This window comes from Rhodamnia argentea, chromosome 6 (assembly GCF_020921035.1).
Source record: "Rhodamnia argentea isolate NSW1041297 chromosome 6, ASM2092103v1, whole genome shotgun sequence".
In the NCBI taxonomy this organism is placed as follows: Eukaryota; Viridiplantae; Streptophyta; class Magnoliopsida; order Myrtales; family Myrtaceae; genus Rhodamnia; species Rhodamnia argentea.
In genome coordinates, this window is record NC_063155.1 from 30,136,981 (window position 1) to 30,164,013 (window position 27,033).

General features: G+C 39.7%; 2 protein-coding genes, 2 long non-coding RNA genes and 1 other non-coding gene across 5 annotated transcripts; 1 reads left to right on the plus strand and 4 right to left on the minus strand.

The window, feature by feature from the left end:
• The first annotated feature begins 379 nt into the window (after positions 1-379).
• LOC115752167 (NAC domain-containing protein 1-like) lies at positions 380-2,536 on the plus strand. The gene is made up of 3 exons (XM_030690218.2): positions 380-971; positions 1,087-1,373; positions 1,540-2,536. The coding sequence occupies exons 1-3, from the start codon at positions 800-802 to the stop codon at positions 2,128-2,130; spliced, it is 1,050 nt and encodes a 349-aa protein (XP_030546078.1). The 5' UTR covers positions 380-799; the 3' UTR covers positions 2,131-2,536.
• A 266-nt stretch (positions 2,537-2,802) lies between these two features.
• Positions 2,803-6,497, minus strand: LOC115752169. The gene is made up of 3 exons (XR_007198933.1): positions 4,339-6,497; positions 4,146-4,209; positions 2,803-3,979 (listed from the first exon to the last, which is right to left on the minus strand). It is a non-coding gene; the product is annotated as an uncharacterized LOC115752169 (long non-coding RNA).
• Positions 6,498-6,694: 197 nt separating this feature from the next.
• LOC115752171 lies at positions 6,695-7,413 on the minus strand. The gene is made up of 3 exons (XR_004016705.2): positions 7,127-7,413; positions 6,901-6,962; positions 6,695-6,812 (listed from the first exon to the last, which is right to left on the minus strand). It is a non-coding gene; the product is annotated as an uncharacterized LOC115752171 (long non-coding RNA).
• Positions 7,414-10,852: 3,439 nt separating this feature from the next.
• Positions 10,853-15,878, minus strand: LOC115752165 (MLO-like protein 6). The gene is made up of 14 exons (XM_030690213.2): positions 15,590-15,878; positions 15,424-15,481; positions 15,096-15,334; positions 14,655-14,771; positions 14,470-14,530; positions 14,254-14,342; positions 12,875-12,949; positions 12,580-12,724; positions 12,441-12,481; positions 12,173-12,346; positions 12,042-12,077; positions 11,876-11,943; positions 11,700-11,760; positions 10,853-11,611 (listed from the first exon to the last, which is right to left on the minus strand). Exons 1-14 carry the CDS (start codon positions 15,710-15,712, stop codon positions 11,183-11,185), a joined length of 1,716 nt encoding a protein of 571 aa, XP_030546073.1. The 5' UTR covers positions 15,713-15,878; the 3' UTR covers positions 10,853-11,182.
• A 10,883-nt stretch (positions 15,879-26,761) lies between these two features.
• TRNAP-AGG lies at positions 26,762-26,833 on the minus strand. Its single transcript has one exon. It is a non-coding gene; the product is annotated as a tRNA-Pro (tRNA).
• Between the last annotated feature and the right edge of the window lie 200 nt (positions 26,834-27,033).

Genomic DNA, 27,033 nt, shown 5'->3' on the forward strand with positions numbered 1-27,033 from the left:
ACTTCAATCTCCAAGTTGTTTATTTAGTAGTTTCTTTCAACTTACAACCATCAAATTAGTGAAGTTTTGTTTCTGAAACCGTACACTAAAATTCTTAGTTACTTGATACATTCAATAGCTTAACAATACAAGTGCCTACTTCTATTGCTCGGGAAACTCACGGGCCTATCCTGTTAAGCAGCAAATGTGATTTTGCGTTTGGAGAAAACTGTATCACTACCCTTCTCAACAATGATGACCAGTTGACACCAATTAAAGGGGTTCCATGAGACCATTAAACCTAATTGTCATAATAGCAAGCCAAAACCATGAAATCAAGGCACATGAACACGTAATTGCATACTTGATCTTCAATATATTGTCCAAAAACACAGTGAAGGCTCAGAGCCCCCTCTATATTATGGCAAATCCACCAGAACAACAAAATTCCTGAACCATGACCAGATAAAGATAGGGAAAAAAGGAAAATAGGGATAAACCTGAAGTTTATCTCATAAATATGCATCAACAAATGGTTCCCTCATGCATAATGCAGTTAGTGACACCCCTTCTTGTGTCCAAGAGGTTCGCAGACTAAGGTCGGTGCCAACAAGTAGAACCAAATGGGTCACTTTCTAATTGACTTGGCCCTCTCCTGTCTATTATCTTAAATTATGTCCACATCTGCATGAAATTCTGCCATATAACACTGGCACTGTGCTCTCATATGGTAATCCTAAATTGCACGATATTATCAGGGTTCCCTGATTCCATTATTCTCTCTATACTCTTCTAAGAAACAAGAAAAGACCTTCTACAAATGGAGAAAGAATCCACTTCAACCTTTCAATTTCCTCCAGGTTTTAGGTTCCACCCATCAGATGAAGAACTCATAATTCATTACCTGCAGAACAAGGTCACTTCGCTTCCGCTTCCAGCACTGGTGATTGCCGATATAGATCTGTACAAGTATAATCCATGGGAGCTACCCAGTCTGTTCTACACCATCTTCTTGTTTTACTTGTTTCATTTTACTCCTTGAAACTTAAGACTGGCAATGCTGTATTCCTTGTTTCATGGCTTTTGGTTTTCTTTTCGTCCTAGCAGAGAAGGCTTTATTTGGGGAAGATGAGTGGTATTTCTTCAGTCCAAGAGATAGGAAATATCCAAATGGTGGAAGACCAAACAGGGCAGCAGCTTCTGGTTATTGGAAAGCAACAGGAATTGACAAGCCTATACTTGCTTCTGGGGAATCAAGGAGCATAGGAGTCAAGAAAGCTCTCGTCTTCTATACTGGTCGCCCAACAAAGTCGGTCAAGACAGATTGGATCATGAATGAATACAGGCTGCTCGACACAGCAATCAAGCCATCAAGGTTCAAAGGGTCCATGAGAGTAAGTGGGTACATCACTTCTATGACAACACAATGTCCACAAACTATTTTTCTCCAAGATTTCATGCTACCATATGGCTTGGACAATAAAGAAGTTAATGTTCAATTATATTTACTTTCATGCATCATTAGAAGAGTGAAAGAAATATTGCCTGTTGTTGGCACAGCTGGATGATTGGGTGCTATGCAGAGTGCGACATAAAACAAAAGCACCTAAAAAGAACGTTGAAAACCAATATAGACGATCACCTGAAGCATCAAGATACTCACCAAAGATTGAGGCCACACAACCTACATGCACATACTTCAATCCTCATATGACCATGGATCATCTGTTCAAAGATTGCCAAGTCATAGCATACCTGCTGGCTGGGAAAGATCCACCTGCCATGGAAGCCATCTCTGATATAACTGTCGAAGGCAGAAAGAATGGTAACAGTCTGAACTCAGTTTATCATGAAAGTTCTGATAATATAGATTCTCCCAGTACCGTGTATTCAACAAGCAATTGTGTCAACACATTAAAAAGGAAAGATTTTGGGGAGAATGAGTGTAACATTTGCACTAAGGACAGGAGGAAGCAAAACAAAAACAGAAGCAACGAGGATTCAATCGGCAAGACTGTAGCTGGTGATGATGCAAATGGGTACAGCCACATCCAGTATCAGGAGAACATCTTCAACATGATTCCACAAAATTCCATGATTGACTTCCAGGAACTTAATGATCTGGCATATATTAGACACTCGCAGCAATGAAGCACGTAATTGGCAGGACACGACTTTCCTGAAGGTGGTCATTTAGGAGGCAAAATCAGGGTATAGCATAAGTTGTAGATAAAGTACGCAGAAATGAGATCTGCAGCTCTACATTTGCATGTTAAATATATTTCTGTGATTATTATAATTGCATCATGAAACTGGAAGTGGATATATGTGCAATGTAAGCTCGCTATATATGTTACCCAATAAAATGGTAATGTGATGATTGCAAGCAAACAGTTCCTGCTAGCACGTTGGAGGAGGGAAATGAAATAGACTAGAAAAAAGGACGCCAACTATTTGTTCGTAGATGCAGAAGATCTCGTACACTATTAGCAGTCTATTGTCAGAAGCCAAATTTAGCATCTGGCTATCTAGACAATATATACTTGCCCACATCAATTATACTAAGGACTTAGGACACACCAATCACTGGCAACATCTGTCAGCTAGAGAAGAAAGGATCGAGAATCAGAAAATATCCGGGAGTCTTTTGGGTAAAGCTTGAAGCATACAAGTGATTTGGGTGAAGATGCTAAGTCTACTGCATTTATTGAAAATCATTAAGCATCTGGCTACACTCCAATTCTATTGTTTCAACCAATTACAAATTTTATACTTATAAGATAATAAAGTACTTGCAGGAATGTGGGACAATGCTTCAACGCATGCAAAAATATCAACCGTAGCTACCTGTAAGACATTCTATGTTCAATCTTTTTATGTTTCAACTATTAAGTTAAGAGAGAGAGAGAGAGAGAGAGAGTCGAGAAGGGAAGAATGGGTTGGTTTTAACCTCACACTTTTTGTTGAACCATAAGAGCATTAATCATTACCCTTTTCAAATTATACCTCTCTATAGTCAAAGAAGCTCTCAAATAATTATGTCAAACATATACAGGCTGTAAATAAGTAGTGAAATTGTAGTGCCCATTTTCTTTTCATGAATTTTACTTCTATGATCACTTCCACTTTCAGACGGTCACTTTGATTTCTGTAAACTGAGGAGAAATAATAAATTGATGTCAGCTGTCTAAAATGAAATTTCCCAGATAGTAAGAGGAAGGAAGAAAGCACCGAGCCTTGCGTATGTTATGCATGGAAACCTTTTAGTCAATATCTTAATGACAGCAAGGTCTTGGATCACCCAATGTGGACCAAGTCACCGGTCGATAAAGCAGTCATCTTTAATGAGAAATGAGTAAATTAAGAATCATCAGTCTAATTTCTCTCAGCCCTATGCCTACTTACAAGCACACAGCAAGACACCAAGTAACTGAGTGGTCAATGACTCAAGCTATTACAATATTTTCAGAATAAACACCAGCATATCTAGTTAAGGTCTCAAAGGACGGAAGTAAAATACCACATTTAAAGGAAAAATTCAATCACTTTGTGTTCCTGCTATGAGTGCGTAGAAACTCGGACAAAGCAGAATGAACCAAGTTCCAGTTGTTGAGAAATCCATTATTTTCTTTAATTTGAGAAGAGTGAAGTCAGACCAAGAGAGAATTGCAAACAACTACGAGCCTCTCCTTCTTATCATCCAGGGACTAAATTTTATGACAAGAGTATCATTTTCGGCCGAACTTTAGGTGTAAGTGTATCAAATGGTACTAAGGATGGGAACAGACTAATCATTTCAAGACATTAATTTGTTGAATTGCATCTGGGAAACCCAAAGTTCCAAAAATAACAATTAATACAACATTCTTCTAAAGATTAGGGCAAAAGGCCCAGCTTTATGGGCCTCATAACATTTTTTTGACAATCAGGTATAGCTTTTCTACACGATAATGCACAAGTAACTATCTCATCTTCTGTTTCAAAGTCAGTTACAACTTTTCTGCACATGAGTACCCAAGTCACTAGAGCACCTTCTGTTTCACCCTGATAATTTGAAATTGACAAATTTGTGGACAGTTAATGAAGTTGCCCATCCAACTATGAAACAAATTGCAAGGAGCAAATTGTTTAGCAGTGAGATATGATTAATTGAAATGACAGGCAACCTCATTGACAAGCCACAGTTAACTATGCATCCAATCCTCCCAATATGGCATTGAGACCATGTTCCTGTGGGACATTTCACAAAACAAATCACTAGTGCACCATTATAGAAAAATACTTATGATTGAACTGATCGGCCATTGCCAAAGAGAAAGACAGACAAAACAAATAGCAAAAAAAGGTCAAGATGCTTACATACCCTGATTCATCTTCCATACCTCAGATTGATGCTTAATTGAGTTGATTTCAGTACTTGAAAAAGAAGTCATCGTTAACATCTCGCTGATGTTCATATTTGAACAGGCAACAAATGCCATCAATAGGTACGGATACATACAGCAACTGCATCTCGGAATGAGCAAAGCTAGTCTCATTGTCCGAGGAGTTCAGATATTTCTGCAAGGTACCAACTGTGTCAAAACCGTTCTGCTCTGCATTATGTTGTGTCTGGAATTGGTCAGCTGCTTCTCATTAGATAAGTTTCCTGCATATTGATAGGTTCAGAAACAATTCTATCTTAAAAGGAAGAATTAACAAGATCTCAGAAATGAGGACTGAGGTCTCTAGCACTGAAGTTCTAGCAATGTTAACCAAGCCACCAACTTCAGTCCCTTAACACACATGAACATGCTAATAGGATGACAATCATAGAAAAATTGTCTCTCAGTTTTCAGGGATTTCATTATTCTGTTTCTTTCCTAATTAGGAAAGTGATTCATGGTTCAGTTCAGTGTTTCTATCTCCTTTCAATAGTTGAATTGATGACGCTCTTAGCCCATTCTATTGCATAAATTTATTAATATGCAAACAACACAAGAAAATCTGAGTGTAGATGTCACCTACAGGTAAGATCAGTGAACTTCGGTCTCATAAACTGAGGAACTTCTTTCCAGGAATTATGATGACAGAATATCGAACTTGGAATGAAAGCCAAGTCTATTAAAGGAATGGCCATAAACGTGACTAATCTGCACTCAATCTTCCATTCTTAATGACTGGAGACTTCCACATGCAGTGTAGCTACCTTTCACAAGGCAGGGCAGCTTAGAATCAACTACAACTCCCCATTTCCATAAAACCTTCTTTCACCCAAGTGAATAGGTAGACGATCTAGTTTTCGTTCTTACCTTCTTCCTTCTTTCATACTTTATCTTACAGGTGAAGATCATTTACCCCTTATTACAGCTCTTCAACAGAAAGTTCCCCATTAATGAACTGGAGAGTTCAAACTTAGTGTGAATAAAGAGACTTCCTTCTCAAGTGGTTTTGAATTTCTTGATATTTGTAACCGATCATACTGGAAAATGACTTAGGCTCAACCATGATAAGAGAACATTAGATGTTACATTTCAGACAATGTCAAGCAATGACTGAGCAAGATAAGCAACAGTGAATCGTGAGCAGCAGCTGACCTCGATTAGATAGTATACATCACTGTGAAGCAGAGCAGCTGGGTGGTGTCTACAGATTGCAAGATCTCCCCAATGAAGCAGTGAAGTGGAGTCATTCGAAACATGAGGGACTAGAAACTTTCCATCGCTGAAGTAGTTCAGATAAGTTCTTCCAACAGATAACTTGCATAGGACATTGATTATACACAATGATAAGAAATCTAAAGATCTTAATCGGAGATAACATTTATCATGAATCGCTTATGGTGCATTGACATCTGCCACCCGTATTGGCAAGAACAGGAACTTTTGGAACTAATAATGGATATGGACCAATAAGTTGTCCCTTCCACAGAAAAGTATGCTGTGGAGAAATAGACTTTCTTCTTCTGGCCATTTGATCCTAAGAATCCTCATGCTCTTTTGTCCCTTCCTTACCAATGTTTTGTGATTTACCAGTTATGTAGCTATTCACCTAGTTTTCTTCTAGATTCTTCTAAAACCTCTTTTTATCCAGTTGAAATTTGTCTCATCTAAGCCAGCCTTCTTGCAATCACATCCTTGTGGAGGCCATCCATTCTCTCCAAATCATGTAGATAAAATGACAAGCTCACACATGTAAAAATCAATTCTGAAGCAATGAGTTCTTGGAGAAACCAGAAAATTAGGACAAGTGAAACTATAAATAGGCATTCTCTGAATATTTAAATATTAAACCACACCTTCCTTATTTGCCTCCTCAATTACATATTTTCACGCTTCGGGCTTAGGTCAAAAGTCCAGCCTACGCATGAGTGGGTTTGTTAAACTTTTTAGATATTAAACCACGCCTTCATATAACAACTTGAACTTGTAGAATAATTGGCAGTGGTCCACAAAATCTCACATGAAATCAAAGCAGGAGGTCACATCTTCATCTAACGGCTTAATTTTTTTATATAGTTGGCACAAAATCTCACATAATATGAGAGCAGATAGTCCCGGGTTCGAATCTTTCCATCTATTTGCCTTCTCAATGAAATATCTCCATGCAAAATGTTCGAACTTAGCATGAGAGAGAGTGATAGAATATCTAAATATTAAACCACACATTCCGCCAAAATCCAGCCTACACGTGAGGGAATTGTTAGATTATTTAAATATTAAAGCACGTCTTCATCTATCAATTTAAGCTTTTAGAACGGCCGACAGTGGTCCCACAAAATCTCATAGAACTTAACCTGATAGTATTCATCAACAGGCTCAACAATGAAGTTCCTCCAGGATACATCTTGACAACTGAAACACGGAGAATATGACAGCAAGCTCAACAACGTAGCACACGAGAAACAAAACGTCATAATTTTGAGGAACGCAATCTACGTACGCAGGGAAACAGATAGAATTGATAGCGAAACTTTGTCCTAGGACACTTTCGTTTCCATAGCCCTGTCAGACGTCGAAAGAAAGTTCAATAACCAGCTTCAAAAGCATCGCCTCCAGGACTAACGTCACAATATGCGAAGCATAAGCGGCGACATAAACTCGACAGAGCATAAACCTAAGGGGAATCCGAGCCGGAATTTCAAAAAACCCAAGCGAGCTTTGCGTACCTAGGATCGGCAGTAGAGCATCCGATGATCGTGATTTTGGCTTCTACGAGCTTCATGTTCGCAACGGGCGAACAGATTATATGAACATTTCACGTTGAGGAACTGAAATCGACCTGAGTTTATAAAGCAGCCGAAGCACGAAGGCATCGTCTCCATGGACACTGAGGTCGATTGCTCTCTGCGAATGGCGTCGATCCGGAAAGAGATGAGAGCTCGTTCGCTTCTGTACAGAAGTGCAATTGTGAGATGAACCCGGCCATTCAAATGCTTTCGGCGGACTCCGAAACTTAGGCCTGGGAAATTATAAAAATAAAAAAAAAAAGAACATAAAATGAATTTTATTTTAAATAAAAGTCCAAAGTACTTTTGTTATCTCAAAGAACGGTCTCAAGTGTATATTATTTCAAATATGGACTTGAAATAACTATATTAGTCTCAAAAAAGGTCTGAGTTACTTTAGTTAGAGGCATTTTGATAATTTACTATTTTTTGAAAATATCTTAAAAAAAGAAAAAGAATGCGGATGAAAGGTTTATCGACCTCCGACGGCCATAGTCGCCGCCCCACCACCGGTGGTGGGGCGGCGGCCATAGGTGAGAGGCCAGTCCTTTTGTCTGTTTTCTTCTTCTTCTTTTTTAAAAAATTCTGTTTTGCTTTTTGGTTTTAATTTAATTTAACAAAAAATTATGTTGAATTTATAATTTTCTAAAAATGCCCTTGATCGGTTGGAAAATTTGAACGGCCGGCCAGCCGGTCGGTGAGGTCAAGCCCTTATTTGAAACAACCACAGCCACTTCAAGCTCTTATTTGAAACAATCATAGTTATTTCGGACCCTTATTTGAAAAAATAAGGGCACTTGGGCCCTTTTTTGAAATTTTTCCTTAGGCCTATTACCTTTCTAGCCGAATTACATAAACAATCTTTAAACTTTAAACTTTAACCCGATGTGCATTGTGGTGCAGTCATAAACTTTTGATTCGCTTAACATGATCTATACACTTTTGCCATATATGCAGCTTTGTCCTTGAATTTTAATTTATTCAATGTCATCTCTAAAATTTTGCTAAATGTTCAATTTCATCTCGGATTATACAAAAGTATTATTTGTTATCCTTCCATGAATTCTTATTTTTTTTAATCATTTTTATCTTTTCATTAATTCAAATTGAGGAATAACATTGAGTATTTTCATATAACCCAAAAACTAATTTAAACATGTATCAAAACTTTAAGAACTGAACAAATTAAACATTTAGGGACAACATTGCATATTTGACAAAAGTTTAGATAGCACATTGAATAAATTATAACATCAAGGACTACGGTGGACATTGGATAAAAGCTCATAGCTATTTGTGTCATTTTCCCTAGTTACTACAAAAACTTTTTCTGTTGCGGTGATATCTTCAACAACACAACCTAAGACTCAAACAAGAGTGCGTAACCTTTTAAATTGCCACCCTTGCAGTGCGATGTTTCAAACTTACCAAGAAGATGGAGACAAATAGCATCTCATTGTATCATTGTATTCCTTCCATAACCACAAGGTCCTCACCTGTAATCCAAAGTTCCTGTTTTTAAAGGAAAAAAAAACAATCTAGGTGCTTGTCTTAGCCGGACAGTGCTTGTTTAGGAAAAAAAAAAAATGTGTGATTTCAATGTTGAGGAAAGAACATGAATTTGATATTAAGATAGAAGTGGAGGCTACAAAGGTGCCGGTGGTAGCCATCACTAAAGTTCCACAAAGTGAGAGTAAGATGGGCCGATACGTAAAAGTAAATTGTTTGTTTTTTTTATATATATTTGAAAAGCATTATAAACATGTCACGATATGAAAAGTTGTGTCAAATTAGTACAATAATATAAAATTATGAATTTTTTTTCGTGCATATAATTAGATCAAGACTACTAATACATCCAAAAGCAAACCATCCGTGCCTTGGTAAGGAAGCTCACAAAAATACTAAGATAGTTCTGACTTGAGATAATGACATAAATTAACTCTAAATTGTGACTCGATGTATAATGTGATCTTTAAACTTTTAATTTGACCAATATGGTCCATGAACTTTAATCCAATGTGCGATGTGGATCCTGAACTTTCATTTTGTTCAATGTAGTTCTCGAATTTTTGGAACATATTCAATTTGATCCTTGAAAAGATGTTCAATATAGTCCAAGCTTTTTCAAGCCCAAAAACCTTTTTTCCACTCTATCGGTTCTTGATTGCTGCTCAGGGCCCTATTAATTGTAGGGATCGTCTTCAAGTGTGCTAGTAACTTGTTGATGAAAAAAAACCCGTTGTCTAAGTAACATATCATAATTATACCATCTTTCTTTTACAGCGTACTAATTCAGAAAATCATCATTTTTTTTTGCATTTGATGATTCTAGTTAAAGAGAACCCTTAGCATAAGAAATAGGAAAATAAAAGCCCGAAGTGCTCTCATTTTTTTAAATAAGGCATGAAGTGGATATTGTTTAAATAAATACATAAAGTAGTCATATCAATCTTAAAAAAAAGACCTCTCGCTAGTTGATTAGGAGCATTTTTGTCATTTACCTTTTTTTTTGTATTTAGTTTTTTTTTCTTTGTTTATTCCTCTTTCAGTTTTCTAAAAATTAAAAAAACTAAAAAAAGAAAAGCACGTAGGCGGGAGAGGCTGCCTCCCGCTTGTGGACAATGCCCCACCGCTGGTGGGGTGGCAACGATTGTCGTGGAGGTCAATGGCGCCTCGGCGGGGGCCGACGATCCGAGAGAGGGCGGTCGACAACCCTCACCCGGATTTTGGAAAAGATGCGACCCTCTCCCGGTCGTGTCGGTGGGGTTGCCGGCAACCCCAACAACAACCACAAGCGGGAGGACTATGTTTCCTTTTTTATTTTTATTTTTTTGTATTTTAGTTTTTATTTAGTTTTTAATTTAATTTAACTAAAAATTGAATTAAAATTGTATTTTGATGAAAATGCCCCTAATTACCAAAATATTTAGCCGAAAGACCAGCGAGGTGAGGCCCTTATTTGAAACAGACATAATCACTTCAAGCCCTTATTTGAAATAAAGAGACAACTTCAAGCTCTTATTTGAAACAATAACTACTTCAAACCCTTATTTGAGAAAATGATGGCACTTTGAGCCTTTAATTGGAATTTTCCCTAAGAAATCTTTTGATTTCCAAATCAACGATCAATTATACATAAAGAAAATAAAAGACATAGCATTGAAAATTCATATTTTTCCTATTTGTGATTGCTTAAGAAACGTTCGGAGGATCAATCAAGAAAATTCTTATTTGATATAGCCATTTGTTTAGGAAAATTTGAATGAACATTGTCAAGTTAGTGTAGAGCATTGACTAAGAAATATTCCTAGTTGCATGATTTTTGCAAAACTTGATACCTCAATGATGGAAATGCTTGCATAACGGTCACACTGCTCAATGACAGTGCGACCGTGCTATGCAAGCCACAATAAGATTTTCACAATACCCTTTTTTTTTTACTTCTATTGAGCAGTGGACGGTTATGATAGCCGCTCCTTTTTATGAATTCGTTAAATTTTACACAATGAAGAGAGCTTTGTTATAAAAAGTCAGAACTAAGGAAATTTGACAATAAAAAGAAACAAAAATGCATTATAAAAATAAATGGGATCTTATTTCCAATAAAGATTTCGAATAATTTTATTGACATTAGTGTTCTCTGACCAAGAAAAAATCTCAGTCGAGGAAAATAAAAGGAAAAAAGACAGGAATTGAATATGGGGACCAAACTATCACATTGATGTTCTGGTGAACCAGTGATAAGCAACAGCAAATTATACGAATTCTTGAAGTAACAAGTGCAAAAAAAATAGGAAGAAATGGAAAGATACAAAAGCTGGTAACTTTCATTACCAGTTTGTAAGCGATTCTCTTCTTTCTCTCTATGTACGAGGGGATGCAAACCCGTGGCTCATCTCTCCTTTTTTTCCTATTGAATCCCACCGTAGTCAAGTAACAATGCCGAGATCACGACCCCGGATCCGCTCACGCCGAACTCGTTCTCTTATCGAATTAAAAACCCTGTACCCCCATATTGATTTCATGTTGGGTCCGGGCCGGCTGAGGAGCCGTTGCCGCTTGTGACGAGCCCAGCTCGAGTCCGAGGTGACCGTGTTCCGTCTCGGGATGATGGCGATGAGACGACGAGCCGTCGCCTTGGTGGTGGTAAGGATGGTTGGGGGACGGGCAGTCCGTTTCCCAGTGCTCAGAGGCGTCGAAGTTCGATCTCTGGGGCGACGTGTGGAAGCTGTCCTTCTCGCTCCTGTAGTGGCGCAGGAGATGCACGGGCGACATGTGGTGCGAAGGGGTCGTCGGCCTGCTTGACATGGGGGTCATGGAGCTCTTGTTATCCTTGACGTGCTTCTTGGCAGAGTGGTGCCAGTTGCGCAGTGCCGCCGCGACTCTCTCGTTGAATATGGTCGGTTTCATGGTCGATCCCATCTGGTACCCGGCAAAATGTTCAGTTTCAGGATAACTAGATCCTCAGGCAACTATGCTGGTTTCGGAGAGAAAGAAAGGGAAATTTTACCTGAGTTACAAGGGCATAAAGAGGGAGAGTGACATAGCTGCATAGGATCTGAATCAGGACCCTGTTGAGGTCAATTCCAATGAGTAAACAGGTTTCTCTTTCCCATAGACAGAACTGCTTTGTATACTTAGTACAAATGGAACAGAAAATATCGAATCGCGACGACGACAACTCACCCCATGGAGATTCTGATCACCACATCCTCCGTATGCGCATGGAAACAAGATTTCAAACTGAACTCGTACTGAAAAAAACGAGAAGACGAGAGTTCAGGTCTCATAGCGAAAACTAGGAAGCCGACATGATGCGATTACATTGAAGCTTGGGACCGAATCAACTCACCCAAGTCCAAGCAAAGAAAGCGAGCTGGAAGGCATTCTGCAGGAGAGCGACATATTACAAAACGGTAAGCATGTAGTTAGATTTCGAGGCCACAAGTATCAAATGTAACAGTAACGTCAGATTACAGCTACCTGAAACAGAACAAAGTTGATGAGGTAGAGGATTAGGCGAGGGCGGTTGAACCAGAAAAGATCATCTCCCGGCTGAACGACCGGCACGCCCTTAATGACTTCACCCCTCTCGTGAATTCTGAGACCCATTTTGGTGATAATCACCTGCAACTTTGTTCCCACCAAAAGGATGATCTGCAAGCCATGGAGTTTAACCGCATCAGATCCTAACCAAGTACGAGAATCGGTAGCAGCAACATTGTTTCCGAGATGTCGAGACTGTGCTTACAATCAGCGGGATGAACGGCAGCCACAGATAAGAGTACCACCCTGCACACATACAGAATCGGAATTCGATCAAATTTCGGTCAAAAATTGTTGATCGGCATATGTGACCATTCGGGAAGTGGAATTTGCTGACTACTCACCATGAGTATTGAAGAGCAAGAACAACACCGCGAAAAACCAGATGGGCGGACTGATTCCGACCACAACCTTGAAATCCTCTTCAAGGGATCTGTTGATGTACTTTTGGAAATTGAAGTTGGTGTGGCTCTGAGGTGCCAAATGTGCCTGAACAAACGCAAGAGCAAAAGGCAAAAATTTTATCAGGCAAAAGCACAAAGATTCACACTCCAAGTGATCGTCAAATTATAACCCAAAAAAAAATAAGAAAAAGTCAACGCAATGGAAGGGAGCGGTCAATGAAAAATGGGAACTTACCATGATAAATCCATGCCTCAAAGTCAAGTAATCAACTTTAGGGACCGACCTCACGAATTGCCTGAAGAAGCAGACCTTGAAATCCAACAAGGGAAAAGTGTCAATGGTAATTACACGCCACGGCCAATTTATTTCATCACTAGACCGAGTTTTCATCTTGCGATCGCTCGTATGCAAATTGTTTTACAATGATAATAATTATCTCAGTGCAATTCTGATTTTCTCAACTTGAGTAGTAACTTTAGACAAAAAAAAAAATAAAAAATTGGGTAGTAACTTTCATGAACGGGCAGTAATTATTAATTCGCCCAATTTTTTCGTTGAAAAGTCAAAGAGAAGCGAAACTGGAAGAACGTAGAGAGCAAGTTGATCGTGCGACTAAGTCCCTTCTAGAACCGACTTTACTCTTGCAAAGATCGGTCAGAAGTCAACCCAAGACCTCCTTTGTCCATTCATCGACTCCCTTTCACGACTTTCTCTTTCTCCCCCTTTTTTAAACTTTTTCCTCCGCCGAGCTTCTAGAAGTCAAATATGTTGTCCTAATAAATGGTCAAAACTAAAGAGATGTTTTGGACAGCTACCAACGTTTTCTAGATGAGCCAGAGGCAATGCCAAGACCGTAACCCCACGACCTTGACTTAACCCCATTTGCGAGGAAACCGGCTAAAAAGCAAAGTTGCCCGAGTCAATCATACATTGGACTGCTAAGTTGCACATCAAACTACTTGCATCTATATGACCTTATGTCCATTCCTTATCGATTTCATGGCGTTACTTCGACAAATTGGCAATACCAATCTCAAAATCAACTCTTGTCCGCCTGCACGATTTTAGATCACAACCCATTCATCGGCAATGTGCCGAACCTCATCGAGAGAGGTCGAACGATGAAAGGGGCGCAAAGGAAAGATTGCGCTAATGCCCTAAAAGGGTTTGCTAGTTCTTTTCTAGGTCCCGGTTCTATGACTAAAATTGCCTGGATTTAGAATAGCACGTGCTACATACAAGCAAATCTATCACAACTTATGAAAATCAAAAAGATAAATGATCATATGATTGTCCTTAATCTACTCAACATCTTCGGGGCCACGACAAAATAACAAATAATTAAAAAAAAATTCATGGGTTCACTTCTTCAAAAATTTATAGCTCATAATATACTGTTCATTCTGACAGTTAAGAAAAAATTATTATACTAGCAAAACACAACCAAAAACTTTCACGTTTTCCTAGAGCCGAAAAAGTCAAAAGAGGTACTCGTGAAGCACTGGGGCACATCAGTTGCCTAACTGGGAGGGAAAATGAAGCAATGAAACAAATCAAGAACCAATGACTAAAGGTGGGAGAGGAAAAGAAAGAAGAAAGAAGTGAAGACTTACGATCCAGATGAGGACGGGTGTCTTGGTCCAGAAGTTCAAGTGTCTCCTTCCGAATGATGTTTCTCTGGTGAACCGAAACCTATGTGGATCTGTCACCCACGATGATAAAAGCAGCTACTTATGTTTTCCATACACGCAGATGCAAGATCAAACCCAGAAAGTAGAATGAATAGAACCGACGAAACGGATATATCGAGGCAAGATTTGGTCACTAACCATGGGAGAACTGGTACTCAGCTGTTCTTGTTTCCTTCTCCCATGCTTTCCAGCTGCTCATCTGCACAATCACATCGTTTTCTTAAATATCAATCGTCAGTGGGAATGGAGAGAGAGAGAGAGAGAGAGAGAGAGAGAGAGAGAGAGAGAGAGAGAGAGAGAGAGAGATGATGATGATGATGAACCTTGGCCCGGCCCAAAGCCATGGTGAGGATACAGTACAGGACGTGAAAAACAGCGAGGACGAAGATGAAGATGTGGAGCTGGTGGATCCCATCTGCAGAAATGAACGGAACTTTACCCTGCAAAAATATAATCCGCGCCCACCACCGAACACCAGACCACCAAAATCCAAATCAATTTAGTCCTTCCAACTTACTGGCATCAGTAAATATGGCAAATTTTAAATTCCGTTGCTCGATTTATCGCATCTGTACCGATAGACCTCCTAATTCATCGTGTTTAAGCTCAGTTCCTATGTTGGTTATCGACTAAATCAATCGTCGACGCGGATGTAGATGATCGAAGTCACAGTATCGGTCTCTTTTATGTGCGGTTCACGCACTCTCGGGGGAAAAAAAAAGACGACAAAGTTGTGGAATGAATGTGAAAACGTTGGTTCACACCTTAGCTGCGCACTTGTCGGTGGTGGCGGCTGCCAGAACACGGCGGAAGCCTTCCCCAGAGCCCGCCACATCTTCGAGCAGCCTCCGCCGGCCAGAGTAGGATTCTTTGTCGAGCGACTCCTCTTCCTTCTTGTTGCACGGGTGCCACGTGGCCCCCACCTTCTTCGGTATGCAGATGTTGGTGATCGGGCCTTGTCCCACCGTGAGGAGCAACGATATGAATCCCAGCAGCATGAGCTCTGCACCAACCACCGGAATAACCAGAATGAACGAAACGAGTTGATCCGGCAGGTAAACGTAACGTTCTGTCATCCAACAGATTGCTTACCGGATTTGATCTTCTCGAGCGCTTCGTAAAGTGCGCGCTTGTGTTTCTTCTTCAGCCACTGTATAGAAAGAGAGAGAGAAGCCATATGAGATCGTGTTGTCGTTCGAGTACCTAGAGCGATGCGAGTTCGAGACGAAAAAGCTAGTCAAGACCGTCATCGGCTAACCTGTCCGATGAGATGGATGATGTACTCTATGATGATGGAAATCAGAACCAGAACGAAGCAGACGACGGCGACGGCCCAGGTCGGCGTCTGCTCCAGCGATCTCCCTCCCGTCGCACCCGCCATGGATTCAGTCTCTCTCTAGCTCTACGGTGGCTCGTTACCCCAAAGCCGCGAGTAAGTTCTGAACTAATTTTTTATCTGGGTTTCGCTCCCTTTTCTCGAGACTCGACCTGAATACAAGATCAGATTTTCGTGGGTTTACAGAGGGATCGAGAGGGAAAGTGGGGGCGTAACAGTGCAGGGACAAAACGAGGCACAAAGGGGATGGAGGAGCCCGAGTGTCTTTATATGAACACAGAGAAAGATGGAATGACGAATCGATGAAGGGGGAGAGAGATTTGACTTTTTGACTTTTGGACGCGTAAGATGGATGCGAGGAATACGACCATGGAAACTGCGACAAGGAAGTCGCTCAAACCGTTAGCACAGTAACGATGGAGAGAGAGAGAAAGAGAGACAGGGTTTGTCCACCTTCAGATTCTTAAAGTAAGCCGTTAAGCTAAGAACTGTGCATCGTTAGTCGCCCGAGTCAACTCATTTACTTTTCCTGCACGATCGCGCCGGCACCAACCTCAGGTACATTTCGTGCTCCTCGAAACTCTTGCTTCGTCCGATACAGAAATGGCGGACAACTGATGATGATGGCGATCACACCAACAGCGATAGCAAGATCTTGCATGCACGAAGTTTGCCTAGTGTTGCGCATCGAAATCTTTCAATATGGCTTTCATAGTTATGAGTTCTTGGCCCAAAATGATTATAGCCAAAAAGGGGTTGCTAACGTGAGAATCTTTTATCGAACTTAATCGTTCGTTTTTCGAAAAGGAGTTTTGGGTCGGTTTTGGACAGAGAGTGTAAAATGCAGTAGATGTCTTTATTAACACAAAAGGCGTGTTACGGACTCTCAACAACTTCGACAGCCCAACACGTGTAATAGTCGAGGCGTGTAGCAAGCTTCGACACGACTCTAGAATTAAATTGACGTGGTCGGACAGAAATATAGGACACAATGCTGGAATTCAATTAACAGCACTGGACGGGGAATTATATGACACAATACCGGAATTGAATCGACGGTACTAAACAAGATGGACGAAGGGTACAACATCGGAATTGAATCGACGATATCGAACCTAGTGAGCGGACGTCGGAATCTAATCGACGACACCCGACTCTAGATATGAAACTCGCCGGAATTGAATCGACGACGGGAATCTGGAAAGCTACGACTAGGTTAGGCTAGGCTAAAGGCTAAGATCTAGTTGCAAAGATAAGTGTTTTGTGTTTTTGTTGTGTGTTGTGTCTTGCTACTACGGGGTATTTATAGGCGGACTCTTTGGTAACCGTCGAGCGGTTTTTTCCTTTCGCCCCACGCTTCATCCTTTCCCATAAGCCACGTGGATGATTCTTTTGACGGTTTCATGGTCTTCGCGCCTTTTCTTTTTACCTTGTGGGGATTACCGTCAATCTTTTGGTAACCGCTCCGATCATGGCTCTTCTCCGCGCGCTTTTCTCGTTACGAAAGGAAATGGCACCAGAATTTACCCCGACATGTGCTATCTTTTTGATCGGTACGTACCTTGTCTCGGTGTTCTTTCTTGTAGCTGATTGTCGCCCCCTCACGTGCTTGTCACGAGCCTTCTTGGATTATTTTTAGGTATCAACACCTAGTAAAGTCGAAACCTAAGTCAAGAAACAGCACTCTTTCATTTCTTTAAAATCCCAAGTATGACACCCTCCTCGCATAAAGATTCTCTAGTGATAAAAGAACAATCTTTCTATGCGTAGATCGTGTTCCTCAACATTGTCGGGTGCAAATGGAGTTCATCTGAATTAATCGGCTCGCTTCTTATCCGGAGGACGACAGGATTAGCAGGATATTTTGCGGGTTCCGTCGTACCCTTCTCAATTGAATCAGACTCTCTTTTCGAGAAAACAAAGTAGCTGATGATTGCTTCAAGAATCGGTGGCAAAAGCAGTGACCATATGAGTAAGAAATTCTTTCCTTTTTTTCCCAAACCAACCATAGGAAAATATATTCAAAATTCACTTGACGAAGAAAGGTACAGAAAACGAAAAACCACGTGACTTTTACATGTCCTTACGTGGCTCCGACATCAGGGCACGAGCTTATGACGAGGGCATACGAATCGTACGTGCTATTTAATCACTTGCTTAATTAACACGTGATTTATAGTAATATTTCGTTGAGAGGATAATATAAATATCTGATAACTTGTGGAGGCATCATTCCACGAGTGGCTCAGAAAATTTCGAGCTGGTATTCATATATTTATATGTTCGCGGCTCAAATAAATAATATGGGTTCCCACGTCTCCTCATAGTATAAAAGTCAGCAAACTTATGATAATTTAATATTACTCTTTAATCAACCTGAATAAGCTGACTGTGCATCGTTTCTACATATTCTAAATGGACCAGCCAATCAATTTCGACCAGAACAGAGTCTCTAAATAGGAGCCGACTCGATTGGATCGATATTTTTGAAATTCATCAAGAATTTTATTCCACGGAGTCCACGATAAAAAAAATTAATGTAAAACCCTTTTTTTTTCTTTGTCGAAAGGAAATTGTATCAATTGCTCAAAAGGGCACATGAGACGTACATAGATTTTGGGGCGTGTTTGTTTTGGGGAAAGTGTTTTTTTTTTGGGAAAATGTTTTTTTGACTTTCATCCCCGTTTGGTTAGCCGAAAATAATTTGATAAACGGAAAATACTTTTCGGTCAACAGGAAATTTATTCATAATATTAGGAAAGTGAGTTATCGTGAAGACACTTTCCCAAATCTGAGTCTCTCGCTTTCTATCCAGCTACACTCTTTCATTCGCTTTTTTGTTTTTTGTTTTTTTTTTCCGTTCTTCAACTCTACTCCACCGATTCTCACATCTTCATCATGGAAGGTTCGGCTCTTCTTCAATGACGCTCTTCATTTTCTTCATTTCCGTTAATCTTCTTCAAGCAAAATCTTACGAATCGGTTTCAAAATTTTCATAGACCTTAGAGTTTCCATTAACCAAGCTTAATTGGAGATTCTACCTTACCACGAGAGATATAAGGTAATATATCTAACCGCTTGACCTTTATGCTCGATTTTTCGCTGATTTGCTCGAAATTTTGGCGATATATGCTATTATGAAACACAAGGTAATCTATCAAGATGAGTCAAGTCAAGTGGTGTTTCATGGTTTGATGAGTGTTCATTGTTCATTTTATGATTTCGATTGCATAGGGCTTTTCTAGCATTGGCAATTTCTTCGGCATCCTTGAGACTATTCTTCGGCTAGTTGCTGCGTAGAATTTGACTGAAAGAACTTTTCAATAGTTTCTTGTATAGAATTTGATAGAGTAAGTTCGTAGATTTTGCATTTTCCGAAAAAATGAATTCCTGAAAAACGTATTCCCTCAAACAAACTCACCCTTCATAACAAAGGAAATCAAAACAGAGCAAAGCTTAGCACACAGCAAACAAAGCCAAATCCACAAAACAAGGAGGATCAACGGAGCACCAGTAGATTAAGCATACATCGTTCCACAAGAACAGATTTGTTAACCAAAATAAGCGGTGGCCGATCACTAGATCTCGTATCTTCGTTGGCAACGGGCACACACCGGAAATTCATTCTCTAATAACAATTGCGTTGTCAACTAGTGGTGCGAGCCCATGTTCAATTTCTTCTATACCATCACTGCATGGGGACAACCAAAATAGGTTGAATAAACACAAATGTAACATTTGGAAGAACAAATCTTTGTGGTTCGGCAAGACGTCAAAGCTCATGAGATCACCATCGATTCAACCTTTCTCGGCTCGTACCTATAGATGAGGTATTGGTAGGCGTCATGGTGATGATAGACTATATGAAGTCTAGGGCGAACGATACGACAGAGATCTAATCCAGTTGTGACTCTTTCTTCCTTCTCCTCTTCTTTCTTGTTGAGTTTCCGTAACCTTTTTTTCCATAATGCGGGAATACCGCGTTTAGTAAAGGCGAATCGAGTTGCGGTAATGACAAAAGAGAAAGAAAAAACAAGAAGGAAAGAGATTTCACGTGTTTTACATAATAGAGACCGAGGACCTAATCCTAATCGCCTTATACGACCAACGATGCATGCATAGTCGCACGAATCGTACGTAATCGCTGAATCACAAATCCAAATTGGTCCAGGGCGAGGATGAGAGACTGACTTATGATTGGATTCCGGGGGGGTGGGGCCCTGGGGGTTGGTTTTCCCGGGATTCTCGTCCTTGTTCGGAATTGGAGGAGGGAGTTGTCGGGACCCGCCCGATTTTTTAACCAACGACGGAGAATTTTCTCGTTCGGGCAGTTGGGACCCTGCGACCTCGGACACTTCATGTGGAATCGCGTTAACCCGGAAATGAACCCGAACAAGTTGGACAGGTAACGACAAACCACCGAATCCGATGGACTCGTTTTGCATGGGTTCCCATTGAGGTGGGGCCCGTGAGAAATTTAATGGTTTCGATGATTATGTCCTAATCGATGATTATTGATGACCGATTAAAGTATCGAATTTGACTTCCAGTCAAAAGCAAGTGGATTTCGAATTGCGAGGTAGTACATCGAATCGGGATGATTGGCTTACATTCTTGGAAGCCTTGCTCGCTCGGTGCACATGACAACGCTTTTAAAGTAGAAATCCGTTTGACAACATAACTTTTGGACTACAAATCCATTTGATTATGCAATTTCAATTTTTTTTTACCTCTGAAGTATTTTTCTTTTTTTTTTACCTTAGAAATAGTTTTGCAGCCACTTAAAAAAGGTAAAAAAAAAAATTATTTCTCTTCGGGAGTAGAAAAATCCACTTTTGTTTAAAAGTAGAAGTTGATTTATAGAACACACGTGTTGCCATGTGCATCCTGAATTTGGACGTGAACTTCTTAAAGGAAATCAATGAAGTGCATAAGGAAAATAAAACGTATTAGACACAACTGGAAAATTTCTATAATCAAAGACGATTGCCGGAATCAATAAACTTAATCTAATTCGAATTTGAAATTCAAACTCAAGCAAATTTTTATTTGCAATAGCTTTTCTTCAAAATTCGACGAGCTCCTCGCGATTTACGTCCGATGCATTGATCGGATCGATGTTGTGTACTCTTACGCATGGTGTATTGTATGCGTTGAATGTGCCAAGTGATGCCACTCTCGTTCCTTTAGCTATAGTTATCCATCGATCGATGGATCTTTAAGTTCGAGCCAAACATTTTCATTTGAATCCACGTTCACTTAAAAGCTTAAGCCAATGAATTATGGAGCCAACTTGGATATATTAAGTACTCCATATCACACCAATTTCTAATGCGGAACTTCTCTAACGCAATTTATATGTGCATCTAGACAATATCCCCTTCACATGTGACTATGAGAGTTCGGTGTTAGGTATTCTGCTCCATCAAATATCACCAAAAGGAAGTCAAAGTCAAAACCCATCAACATATTTAATTGCACTCACATTCACTTAAAAGCTTAAAACTATTGAGTTATGTGTCGGCTTGAATATATTAATTGCTTCGTACCGTACTAATTCTCTAACACGAGACTTGACATAATTAAAGCATTCTTCTCAATAATGATGAAAGAGCTCGTTGGGCATTCTATAGAGTGGGTCTATAACCTGGTTCGGACTACTAACGTCTTCTTTACGTTTGGGCCCGATCTTGGGTCAATAATTCCATTGCTTGATATTCTAATGCGAAAAACCAATTTCCACTGGACTTCGACGATTGCTATGAACTATTGATAATTTGATAGCATGTCTTTTCAGACATCGAAGAGTATGAACGGAGGATTTTATTTTTTATTTTTTGGTCAGAATGAACGGAGGATTTTACGCAGCATGAAAGTTAAAAACAATAAATAAATAAAAAAAGAAGCCCGGCCGGGGAGAAAAAGAAAAAGAGACCGAAAAAGAAAATCAAAAGTTCAAAGAAAGAGGTTCGTTATCCAAAGCTTCTCGAAGTCGTGGAACGAGGACTACAGTAACAGAAGACAGCGTGTCAGCGGGATTCGCTGCTTATTTCTTAATTCTCGCTCGAAAGTTGGGGTCGACGCCTCCATCGGGTGTCCAAAAATTGGACCGTAACAGTGGCGCGTGTCCACACTCAAACCATTTCCCTTCTCTCTTTAAGTATTGGAGGCGGAGGGTCCGATGACCCGGTCCGTGTTCGCCGGCAGCCAGACCCGGGTTGCTCCCGGGCACAGTTGAACCCCAATTGGAAATCGAAGTCCTGATTGAGATCGGTTTGTTAAAAGAGAGTACTAAGATTTTCTCATTTATACACGTTAGCCAAACAAATATATAATCTTGTAACTCATTTTCCATGGAAAAGTTTCTCCATGGAAATGTTTTCTCGGCTGGAAATCAGTTTCTTGAAATTGTTGGAAAATAATATGTTTTGGGAAAAGTACCAAAAAAGTGTTAAAATTATTGTCTTAATACCAATTCAGCCCCAAACCTTTCAATTGAATTAATTTAGTCACGAACCTTTTTGTATTGATATTAATTCAGTCCATATAGCCAATTTAAGTAGGGAATCGTTGACGTAAATGCCGGCCATCCTATGTAGCGTGGCTAGCATCGACGTAGTCATTTTTTAATAGACATTTAAAAATATATTTTTTCAATTCTTTTTTTTTTTTCACTTTGGTGGCAAGAGCCGCCTCGCCTGCGGCCGCAAAGGCCCTTGCCCTAGGCCTTCGCCCAAATTTGGCGAGGGCTTGCTGGTCCTCGCTGGCCAAGATGCCGAATCCGTTCGCTCTGACATCTTCTTCATGTTGATGCCGTTGGGTTCATCTAGGAGAAATGCACGTGCTTGCATTCGCCACGTTTGGAAAAAGATTCAAGGGTTTGAAAAAGGTAGACGTGAGGAAATCATATGACACTTGTTGATACGCAGCGCATTAATTTGCGAAATAATGTTCTGTCCTATAGATTTGAATTTGATGATCGCGAATCGGTTCATCTGCGTATCGAAAGTCTTGCAAAAGTTTAAAGGGTCGTGTAATGTAACGTGCGCACGCAATCGCGGTCTGAACTTAGGTTGGGAGGTCAGTCAAATTTAGAGAACGTGCTGAAATCGCAGCCAAAGATGACTCGTGAGAATAACGACGGATGGACAACTTCTGTGGTTGCGGTCCACTTCATCACGTAGAGAAACTTAGAAATGATTTTGTGATTGCGAATTTGCTGAGGTTTCGCTTGTTGTCCTTGTCGCTACTAATAGCATTGTTTTAAATTTATTGCGCTTTTGTCAATTCAATTCTAAATATTTTAATTTTGCCAATCGAGTCCTAAATATTTTCAAACTTATCAATTGAGTCCACCCGACCAATTTTGATCAGAAATCGCCGACGGTGACGCTTGCCATCTTACATGGCACCTTCGGGGCCATGGAAATATTTTTAATAATTTTTTTGAATTTTTTTATTTTTATTTTGTTTACTTCCTTCTTTTATTTTATTTTTTTTCTTTTCCTTTTTTTTTTCTTTTCCCTCCGCCAGCAATAATTGGGCCTCGTTGATGGCCAATAGAAGTTGTGGGCCTTAGGCGAGGGTCGCTCTCATCGGCCTCGCCGGCCCGAGGCTCGACGATGGATGGTGGATGGAAAAAAGAAAAAAAAGTTTGAAAGCAATTAGAAAAAAAAAATGAAAAAATATATTAAAATATTATTTAAAATTATCTACGTCGGGGCCGGCCGTACTATGTAGGATAGTTGGCATCCACGTCAACGATTTCTAATTAAAATTGGCCGGATAGAACTCAATTGGCAAAACTTAAAAAGGTTTAGGACTTAATTAATAAAATTATAAATTTAAAGATTGAATTGATATAAATACAATATATTTAAGATTTTTTAGTTAACTTTTTCCAAGGAAATACTTCACTCGCTGGCCCTGAAAATGAGGTTCTCTCTTCTCCTCCTCCCTTTCCCATTGCAGTGGTGGTGTTTGAAGCTAAATCATTATATTCACAACAGCCGTCTTCGTCCTCCATTGATTCGAGTTTTCGCAGTAAATGGTCACGCATACAACCATATTGTCTTATGCCCGCTAGCCTCTTACAAGAGGATTATTAAGCCAAAATTAGGGTGTGATCGGTTCCTAATCCGATCCGGTCCCACCCTAAAATCGGAAATCGAATCGGGAGGATTGGTTCCAAGGTCAATGACCGGCGACTATCGTTCTGGTCCTATTCTCGAGCGGTCCAATTATTGGAGCGGTTGTATTTTTCTTTGTGATATAGTTAAATTTTTCTCGCTAATGACATGTACCACATCTCGTTAATAGCATCGCGTTGTCGTTGAATTTGGAAGTCATACTAATAAGTATCTTAGGTGTAGGTTTACGTTTACATTTATGAAATTTCTTTTAGAAGAACATTTTATATGGTTTGGTTCGGGTGGTCCAGCCCAATTCAGTCTGTCCATTATGCTCAACCCTACTAAAAACGATGATCGTGTGAGATTATGTGAAACAACTATTCTAAAAATTCAAACTGTTTAATGAAAGTGCATTTTGATTTTAATTATTCCATCACTCCCCTTCACGCTTAATCTGATCTTTTTGTCTAGTATAAGGTGTGAAAATATTTAATTGGGGACGTGAAAAGATTTGGACTCGGACCTATTACTCATATACCACGTTAAGAACAAAGCTGAAGATTGATTTGGAGAGTATTCCGTATATTTCAATGTACAATAATAAGGAGTACATAACTCTATTCATAGACTTTACAGGATGACTATCTACGGTCCAACTCATGTAAGTTACTGGATGACAATCTGAGATGGACCACACTTAAGATCCACGTGATGCGAAAGTTCATGTATATCAAATTCATATGAGTAGGGCAATACCCAAAACAATAAACGGGGCTAACGTTTGACCGCGCGAAAAAGGACAAAACAGAGGTCTGTCATTAGTAATAGCATGGGTCTTCTTCACGAGCTGATCAAATAAGGAGCAAGTTGAAACCGAATCCTTAGTTTGTTGTCGACCCCCTAGAAGGTCGCCTTGTGTTAACAAGAAGTTGTGGCAAAGTTAAAAAGCATTTTGACTTGATTTTCTTCAACTCTGAGGAAAATATGGCGTTTCCATGCTTATCAACTTATTAAGGTTCATTTCCTCGTAAGGAGCTACTGTGCATGCGTGTGTGTATTTATTGTGTGTATGGAGAATTATTTTCCATCTGATGTAAGTGCTAAGGAGTTGCTTCCACGATGGTGGTATGAAATTATACTGAAGGAAAATAACACATATAGTCCTTAAACTTTGACTCAATATGTAATGTGATATTTAAAGATTTAATTTGTTCAGTGTGGTCTCCGAACCGTGTCCAACGTTTAATGTGGTCCCTAAAATTTTAATTTGTTTAATATGGTCCTTAGATTTTTTTTGTACATGTTCGATTTTGTCCATGCACTATATGGAAATGTTCGATGATGCCCATTAACTTGAATTAATGAAAGGACAACATCGAATAAATTAAGAGTTCAAAGACCGCATTGCACGTTGGACCACAATTCAATGACCATCTATATCATTTATTCATAAACTAAATAACTAGAGAGGTAAGCGAAGTGGGAGTTATTTTCCACCTAAAGGACCCAACTGGGCCATCCTTGATGACTGACTGATGTACATTCGATTTCGAAAAATATCCATTCAATGATTTTTGGAAACGTGATTATGTGACTATATTTATTTCACTGTGCGATTAATAATATATTCTAGGGCCACAAACAAACAAACAACAAATAAGTATAATTTATTGCTAGGTCCACTTTTTTAAAAATTTGTGACTCATAACATGTCGTTGCTAGGCGACCTGATGATCACGCGATGCATAGCCTACACACGATATGAAAAGATGCATGGCCCCGGTCCCCCCTCTTTAATTGAGTAGGTCTTGCCTTGTGGTCTTTGCGAGTGTATCTCTCATTCACAAGTAAGCATGGTGGTCCAGAAATATGATGTGCATTGGGATGTCGCATTGGCAGTTCGTCAAACGGGGTCCACATTTGATAATCTCTTAGGACATGGCAGTCGTTTTGATCCGGCAAGTAAAAATGCAGAGATGCTTCGTTCATTCGACGAAAAAGTTACCAAAATGTTCCCGCATTTTCTCCTTAACAAATGATTCAAGCAATCTAATCGGCTAATTTACCTTGGAGCATTGTATTCCTTGCAATCCGAATATTTGAAATGCCTGAGTCACTTGGGCGCGCATGGCAAAATTTTTGTTTTAGAAATCAACTTCTTGCAAGAAATTGATTTTTTACTTTTGATAGAAGTAAATTTTTTTTTACTTCTTCAAGTGGCTCCAAAAATATTTGAAGCCTATATACGGGAGGTTGACTCGAGTTGGGAAGCTGAAATCTATATACGGGAAGCCCATTACATCCTGGCCCATCATCAAAACATTTCGGTCACCCCCTGTAGCAAAAGCGCAAATCAGGTGGCGGATTGGCTTGCTAAATCGCATCGCTCAAACTATGTTCCAGCTTGTTGGGTTTTTTCCCTGCCCCACCCCCTTTGGGATTTTCTTTATGCTGACGCCCCCGTCTTTGGGCCTTTTTTGTAAGGATTTTTAAGTTTCGGGAATAAAGTCATCTTTTCGACAAAAAAAAAAAAAAAAAATGGCTCCAAAACTACTTCTAAAGCATTTTCTCCTATAGAAGTAAGAAAATAAAATTGCGTAACCAAATAAATTTTAAAATAAAAATTTTACTTCAGAAGTGTTGTCATACCCGCCTAACTTTGACCTTTTGATTTCGGGCTTCGAGATATTAGCATGTGCATGAATTTCCACTCAGAATATGTCCTCCACGTTGAATCTGGCTTTGACTTTCGAGAGACGGCCATTAAGACCTAACTAATAGAGTTTTTGAAAATTGACCCCCAAAAGATAAAAAAGGCCGTTCGACCCACTAAACATTGGGCTGGATCATTGACCCTTTTTATTCGGAGAAACTAACGAAATGAAAAGCCCGTGGTTGGTCCGACAAGGCGACAAGTAAAAGTATAGTTCAAAGGGGCAGGGCAAAAAGCAAATCGCAAATGGGGGCATTCCGAGAATTGAACTCGGGACCTCTCGCACCCTAAGCGAGAATCATACCACTAGACCAAATGCCCTTTCTTGATGGTAAGATGTTGAAAAAACAAACTAAATCTAAAAAAAAACTCTTCCAACAAAATATGCCGAATCAACTTCAAGTCTGCATTTCACGATTGAGGATCTAGCGTAGCTTAAGAAGAGTGTTAACTTTGGAAAATGACGCTACGATCTCGAATATTTTCGGTATAGTACGTGCATCTGCATCTTGGTTTACTAC